The sequence below is a fragment of the Paracoccidioides lutzii genome (genome assembly GCF_000150705.2).
Source record: "Paracoccidioides lutzii Pb01 unplaced genomic scaffold supercont2.18, whole genome shotgun sequence".
Lineage (NCBI taxonomy): Eukaryota > Fungi > Ascomycota > Eurotiomycetes > Onygenales > Ajellomycetaceae > Paracoccidioides > Paracoccidioides lutzii.
In genome coordinates this window covers 498179-506221 of record NW_015440964.1, presented here as the reverse complement: position 1 = coordinate 506221, position 8043 = coordinate 498179, and the positions used below count along the sequence as shown (strand labels likewise).

Genomic DNA, 8043 nt, shown 5'->3' with positions numbered 1-8043 from the left:
TTCTTTTCCAGCTCCCTACCGGTTATTCTTCTTTTTTTCTCTCACACACTCTCACTCACTCTTCTCACCCTCTCTCCCAACACATAAACACACATACAAACATACACACACACAAACACACACACAAACACACACACACACACACACACACCCACACACACACACACACATACATATAAACACACACACACATATATATATATAAACACACACACACATATATATATATAAACACACACACACATATATATATATTCACTCACTCGCTATCTCTCTCTCAATTAACCCCCCTCGCAATCTACTGCGTTTTCGAGTCTCGAGTCTATCCTTACTCATCTCTGCAGACTATACTTTCATTGCATCCCTCCCGTTGTTTTCCCGGTGGATCCTGTGGGATACAGCATAAAATCCCATAATATCCATTTCTCGACTTTCCCATTCCGCTCCCTTGTCCACGTCGGTGCTCAAAATCTTCGGCCTCCACTTCATATCCGTCCCTAAGGTGGAACCTAGTTGCTTATCACCACCCCTCACTGTCAACCATCGCATCCATTGACCACACCTCCTCAATCCACTCTCACTCTATTATTCACTTTGCTCTCCTCCATAATTTTGTGAAGATCTACAAAACCGCGTTGATTTAAAACTCTGTTTTGGCCAGACAGCCACCTTCGCCGTCCGGAATCACCACAACTCAAGGTTATTCTAATCGCGACAAATTCGCGAATTATTTCCGTTCGTTTTTTCTGGTTAGTACCATCCTTCGTTGCCACATCCACGGCCGTTATGCAGCAACGTTTTTGGCCCTGTGGATGTGCGTGTGCATCAGTCAATTTGAGAACAAAGAAACAAATTTCATGGGCGTGGCGTTGGCATTGACATCTGTCTTTGCATTGGTGGGGATATTCATGGCTAACTTGACGATTTATAGATTTTTTTATTCCCTTCAACCTGCCCAACTACCTACCTCCGGCTGAGCTTTATTTATTTATTATTTATTTATTTATTTATTTTTTACTTTTATCTTATTTTTCTTTTAAACCCGTCCCTGGAGCCTTTTGAAAATCCCACAATCGATGGTTTCGACGATCCTACACAGTACCGGTTCGAATTTTTCCTCTATTTCCTTGCTTCATTATGGATCCAAATCATATCAGAGCCCAAGTCTCGAGGCCCACTTCTGGAAACATTCCTCCTCAGGGACCCCCCCCTCTGTCCAATCTTCATCAGTATCAGATGCAGCCACACTATTCTATGGCCCAGCCGCATACTTTGCCCCCGCTCCAACATCATCAGAGCCATTCTCCTGTTCATCCCAACTATCTAGGACAGCCGTTCAGGCATGATATGTCCAGGTATCCGCCCAGCTCCGCCAGCGACGTGTACGCTGCATCTTCCGCCCCAATGCAGCCCCATAGTACAGTCAACAGTCTTCCGTCATCCTCTTTCTTAACCCACCACCACAACCAACAGCAATACCACCCGCATGCCCTGATACCTCCTTCAACTACATCGCAGGCTTATCCCCAACTCATTGCGCCTGCCCCTCCTCGGGATAGAAGAACAGAATATGGTGGTGCTCTGCCGTCGGGTGCGTCCAGCAATGCAGAAACTAAAGGACCCTTGGTTGCAAATTCACCAGGCTTACCTAATACTTCCACAGCTTTCGTTCCAAAGGATCCCCCACGTATCCAGGTCGTTGGTTCCCAAGGCCGGAGAGGGATACTTCCGAGTGTCCCAGGTCGCGCAGCTGCCATTACTAACGGGGCAAATGGTACCGGAAAAGCCGCTATCCCTGCCAAGGACGCAGATGGCAAATTCCCTTGCCCGCACTGCAATAAGACGTATCTGCATGCAAAGCATCTTAAACGACATCTACTGAGGCGTAAGTGGATTATGACTACATATTCGCTTGTCCAAATGAGGGGAAAGAACATTTTCATCTTCTTTCCTGTTGATATTTGACACTTATCAAACCTGGTTTTAACCGCTTTCATTCTATAGATACCGGTGATCGCCCATATATGTGTGTTCTTTGCAAAGATACATTTTCCCGAAGCGATATTTTGAAACGTCACTTTCAAAAATGCTCGTTGCGTCGGGGCAATCCCACGGGCGTTAGCCACTTGTCACATCCCCACGCTCATCTGAAGAAAGCTCAGGCTGCGGGTATTGTCCCTAAACCTGTTTCAGGAGAAGTCAGTAGCTCCGTCCCGACTTCTAATGGCATTGTCGGAACACCGTTTGGGGAAGGGCACGTGAACGGGGTTTCGATGGCCTCTGGCCACAACCCTGGGTACACGGATCAGCGGCCTCCTGGTTATCCGATGCAGCCTGTTAGCGGGATGAACCGTGGTCATGTTGATCATGGATACACCCAAAACCAGATGCATCAGAGAGCTTCCTGGATGGCTGAACCCAAACAGAGTTCGTATCTCTCGCAGTCTGGAGCTGACACAACTGGCCAGTCCAACGTTGATCTCCCTCCCATCGATGCCAAAGCTGCCAACATGCCAGATAATAGACGTCCTAGCACGCAAACTGGACCAAATCACGGTCAGTCTGGTGATATCGACTGGACTTCGATGTTCCAGGCCGGCACTCATGATGGGTATATGCAGCCAATGTTCCAATCTTCAGTAGCACCTGGCCCGGAGACAATGCATTCTCAAGTGGAGCCTGATCGCAAGTTTTACCCGACAGTAACGAGTGGACAGGCTGAGGGAGGCTTGAATGGACTTTATTTGGCATCAACCAGCTTGGGCGGTGACGGTGCGTCTAACCCCTAAACCTCTCTTCTGGAATGTTTAACATGTCACAGGACAACCAGCTGCACACTAAAATGGACAGCCTCATTGACATTTACTTCCTAATTGGATTTACAGGAACCGTTCAACCTGCTCGACAATAATGTTACGCGGTAGTACCTCATAGCTAAGGGATTGCTGGACGGCCGATAACATGACAGATTTTTCTCGATCTCCTTACTATTTATCAAGGCCATTGGCCCTACTTGAATATCGCCAATTTTAATTGTTTAGATGCGGACGATGATTCTTAATTCTTGCCATGTGCTGCTATATATTCATGCCTAACACTGCCTGTGTCCTCGTCTGCCATGGTGATCTGGATAAACCGCGCCGCAGCAAGCTCCAATATGGCTTTACTATCTCGCATCATTCGTCGCTTTCGTTTATTACAGCCTTTCGCGCCCCGAATCCCTTCTTATTTTTTGCTTAGTAGTTAACCCTTCAACCATGCGGCGGGACGTTTGGCATGTCCGGATGGTGTAGGAAATGAGATATGGTCTCGTTTCCTTCTATCCAGCGGATGCCACGTCTTCGACCACTGACCATTTGGAATTCTCATGAGATCAAATTCCCGGTATCGTGTGATGATGTTGCGTGGGAAACAGGAGGTCCTTCTACCCAAGCCATCGTTGTTTTCACTTCCAATGTCCATCGCATTTCTAGTGGATTAGTCACCAATGCCGTTTATCAGTCACTTTCCTGTCCTGGCTGCGCTTCCAAAGATGACACTATCACCAACAGCAAACAAGCTATTTGGGCACGCTAGTCCCGTGTATCCATCCTGCGTTGCATCATCCCACCAATCTGCGCACGCCGAAAATATTCAAATATACTCACCAAGCTTCCCAAAAGTGGAAACGCTTTTGGAATCCCGTCATGGCGTTGCAATACCCATCTCCCCATCGTCTGGTTGGCGCGTTGGCATCTACCGTGAAGTTGCTATTTCGGACTTTCGGACAACAGCACGAAGGCTACGCAGTTGATTTCACCCACGGTTCTAAGCCGATCTTCAAATTTGCGCGCCGCTGGGCTTATTTGGTCTCTAGCAACACGAATATACGATGGCACCCATTTCGTCACACGGTCGATGAAATTGATATCGGGCAAATTATGGCCAAAAAGAAGAAAATCTTAACTGAAGGGTTTCGGTCTCCATTCTATAGTACCATTTCTTCCCATTCCTTGGTTTCATGTCGATATATTCATTTCTCCCACGTTCCATGTTCCTCGTTCCTGGCACAAATTGCACATATGGCCACTCAAAAAACTTTTTTCGTGACAAGTACAAGCTACGCTTTTCCCATTTCCCTTTCCTGTCATCGAGGCATCGGTCCAAAAGAAACTAAAATTACGACAAGCGCGCTGGGCGCGGGTGCGAATGAACAAAACCATCACAGGCATCTTCCTTCCAGGCAAATCGGACAAAGCATACTAGCATTTATAGATTGGGGTCGGAGCATGTTATTATTGTTTTTCCTTGTTTGATTTTCACGATTATTCAATATTATATATATATATATATAAGTTCACCATTTTTATCCGGAAAGCCTTTGATTCTGCTTATTTTATTTGACTCTCCTCTCTATTTATCCGTTTTCATTTGTCATATTTTTTTTCGTATTGTTGCGAAAAGGCTACCACGCTGGATTTTCTCACGTTGTTACGGCTGTCTTAACCTGCATATTCTTCATATGTACAAGATCTCCATTTCCATAAAGGTTTCCAGTTATCATTTTTTTTTTTCTTCTATATTTTCTTCCTTTCTATTTTCCACCCTTTTTTCCTTTCCATTCCTGGATGGTGGTTTGGCGGGGTTCGGCGGGCTCTGTTCAGCTTTTGCATTGTTCTAGATTGGTACTTGTTTTATTGCTTCATTAAAATTGTTCTGGTTTTGTCACGTATATATATATTTCCATTCATAGTCCTGCATCTCGCATTTTTGTTTTTGTTCCTTCTTAGTTCCTATTTCGTTGTTGACATGTTTCCTCCCAAAAAATACCCCACTTCGAGATTGCGCAATCGAAAAAGATAGATTTCCATGGAATGGAATGCAATATCTCACTTCCAGCTCCACTTACGATGACGGCTACAACGGCAGCGACAATTACAACGACAGCAAATTAGACTCCAGAATAGAGTATGGAAAGCGGGGATCTAGGAAATGGGGAAGCAGAATCAACGCTGGAAACGATGCAGCCACAAGGCAAAAAAGGAAAGGATGCAGGCGACATAGATCCTGGGGTGCAGGATAGGAAAATAGAACCGAAAACGATGGGGGAAAAAATAGGAGGTTTAAAATGGGACCGGGTGTGAGGAAAGGTTGTTGTTTTTCTGTTTTCATTTATTGTGGCGAAGATGGTGTTCTTTTGACCTTTGCCATTTCATTGTTCTGCTTCCTATTCCGCTCCGCTCACTTCGTGTTTTTGCCTTTTTGCGCTAATTTCCAGATGCATTTTGTATGAGTTCATCATACTTTTGAATTGCTCTGCTTCTTCGTCTGTTTGGTTCCTTTCCACTTGTACTTTTTGTTGATTACTCGTCAAGGTTGACGACGAAAGAATAGAACCACCCCCCCCCGGTCTCACCCTTACGGTTCTATTTTCTGCTTTACATTTTGCTGCTTCTTGTGCAAAGTTTTTTTTTGTTATTTTTTTTTATATTTTTTATTTTTTACAAAATTGATAAAGGGAGCGGAATACTTATATGTGTGCGTACATAGATATGTGTACCTTACCTAGGTATATGTATATATACCATCTGTATATAATAAAAGTGAATTTAAAAAATACAAATCCAAAAAGATTCTGTCCGTATGTTCGAAGGAGGGTGAAGACAGGATTGTGCATCATATTTCTGTATATTTCCAGGATTAATTATGGATTGTTGTGTTAACTAGTGATAGAGAGAGGCAATTAGCGAGCTCGTTAAATTAATGAATGTGCGTGCATCTTGTATAAAGAACACACCCGCCGTCTGTGCTTTCGGATATTTCACGCCGGACAGAAGTTTTCCCGGAACACGAAAACTATCACGTGATGCAGCGCTTTCTCGCGGTCCCGCAACGACGACATCATTAAAAGCAATTTATTCCCACCCCCCAATTCTCTCTTTCACCTCAATTACGGTTTTCCTTTCTATTTATTTCTCTCTTCTAGGTTGGTGAATTGATATATTTTCCACAATGGTACGTTCTGTCTTTTCATAATTGTCCCGTTTTAGGCCTAGCAACGGTTCGACGTTTTTCAAGTTTATTTTAATATGGACGATTGTGAGATCGGGATGGCTGGTGGAATTGCTATTGTGGATCAGGGCATTTGTTGTCTTCACACTGAGACAAGATAGCAAACAGAAGGGGCTCTGAATCAATCGATCTGCGGAGCTGGGAATGGGAGGAAGGGAGGGGGGGGGGTCCGCCTACAGGCTTGGTGGTTGCGGTCGCGTTCATGGTTGAATATGGGATTGTGAATCGATGATGACGATGATGATGATGGAAAAATACAACGGAATGCAAAGCGAACGATGGTAGCAAGCTACTTTTTGGCGTTCTGTAAATTCGACCATTGCCAATTCCGGGGTGCCATTGAGGCAGCGGGCGACCGGTTTCAATTTGGCACCGCAAAAGGAGTTGTGTGCTGGAATCTCATTCTGTTGCTGTCGTCATGATCGTCATTGCATTAAACCCCAAGTCCGATATCTGGGATTGGAAACTGGAATTGTCTATTTTTGTTTCTCGGTGTCCTGTTGGCGGACATTTAATGTTTTTTGTTCTTTTCTTCGTTATTTGGTGCTTCTACTCTTCTTTGCCATGTAAACTAAGGAATTTTTTTTTTCTAACATGTGTGTTCCTTTCGGCAATAGGTATCCCCCACCCCAGCTCGCTGGGCCGCTGCATCTGCCTTTGCGTCTAGGTAAGGATGATACCTTTCTCTCCTTTCGGCTTCTTTTCTAGGGGATTTGAATAATTGCGAGACTTCGGGGTTTCAGAGAGGTATCTTGGACATGAGAGAATTCGAATGGACTATTCGTGAGCCTGAAAATATCGAGATTGATTAATGGCAGGAGTCGAACCTCGTGGATAGATATCCAAGGGAACGGGTGAATACAAGCATTATCGAATGATTCGTTGGTAAAGAGGGAAGAGAAGGGAACCCTGCGCTTTTCCGACAGTGGCATAATGGAGGTTGAGGAGTTGCGAATCGATGGTGTTATGATAAAAGAGCGAGAGAGGGACCAATGTTCTCCGCGTTGACTGTGTATTGGAGGGCATTCCATTGGTCTTTTTTATATTGCACATTGATTCAACCCGACCTTCCAACTAACATACGCTAACCTCGATATCTCATATAGAGCAAAGGTACAACCTCACATTGGCAACCTTCCTCTAAAAACCGCTTCCCGATAGTAAGTTCTCTGTTCCTTCATATTCCTATTATAGCTTATTCGGTATTATGATCGAATCCTGAGAACATGCGTTCTCGACCTGCTTGCGGACCTTTTGTCAATTTATACATTGGTATCTGAGTTTGGCAACATCACTCACCTTTTATTGTTCAAATTAGTGGTGCAATTGCCTCCGCCTTCGGTGTTTCCACCGCTATTTTCGCTGTTTTCTTCTTTGGCGAGGTCCCCCGTGTCCGAAAGGATATCTTGATGAATATCCCCATCATTGGTGGACACTGGGAACGAAGCATCCCTCCTGAAGATAACGTTAGTTCATCCTCCTTGCACCCTTCTCCATTATATATTTATTTGCAAAACATAATATCTAATTCTGAAATCAATTGAATTAAAAATGAGCAGCCCTTCTGAACTATCTCGTTAAAACCCTTTAGACGTTGGGCTACGCTTTTTTACCTTGCCCTTTTTCAGTTGGCTTTATATACCCACACGCACGGGTGTGTCGAACGATCAGTGAGAAGGGATGAGACAGAGAGGGTAGTAGCAGACGTGCATGTAGTATAGATTATCTAAAAATATGTTTCCATTTTATCTCCGTTCTGATTTCAATAGAATTACATCCCCCTTTCTCGTCCTTTTTAAGAAAATATAAGCCTCCAGGGGAGTTGTTACCTTGTATTTAGCCTGATAGATAAGGTCGCTAGCTGTATTATTCCTCAGAGGAGTAGAATGGTATCTTCTTTTCAATAGCATAGATGGATAAACAAACAGATCTAAGTTTTTTTTTTTTTTTTTTTTTTTTTTTTTTTTTTTTTTGCATTATTTGAGCAAGACC

At 44.0% G+C, this 8043-nt stretch overlaps 3 protein-coding genes across 3 annotated transcripts; all 3 read left to right on the top strand.

The window, feature by feature from the left end:
- Positions 1–1137: 1137 nt before the first annotated feature.
- PAAG_06455 (C2H2 transcription factor (RfeC)) lies at positions 1138–2789 on the top strand (the record flags this gene model as incomplete). The annotated part of the gene is made up of 2 exons (XM_002791670.2): positions 1138–1885; positions 2005–2789. 2 exons carry the CDS (start codon positions 1138–1140, stop codon positions 2787–2789), a joined length of 1533 nt encoding a protein of 510 aa, XP_002791716.2.
- An 897-nt stretch (positions 2790–3686) lies between these two features.
- PAAG_06454 (hypothetical protein) lies at positions 3687–4245 on the top strand (the record flags this gene model as incomplete). Its single annotated transcript, XM_015845896.1, has 2 exons — positions 3687–3972; positions 4094–4245. 2 exons carry the CDS (start codon positions 3687–3689, stop codon positions 4243–4245), a joined length of 438 nt encoding a protein of 145 aa, XP_015700122.1.
- Positions 4246–4949: 704 nt separating this feature from the next.
- Positions 4950–5683, top strand: PAAG_06453 (hypothetical protein; the record flags this gene model as incomplete). The annotated part of the gene is made up of 2 exons (XM_015845895.1): positions 4950–5119; positions 5584–5683. 2 exons carry the CDS (start codon positions 4950–4952, stop codon positions 5681–5683), a joined length of 270 nt encoding a protein of 89 aa, XP_015700121.1.
- Positions 5684–8043: the final 2360 nt, after the last annotated feature.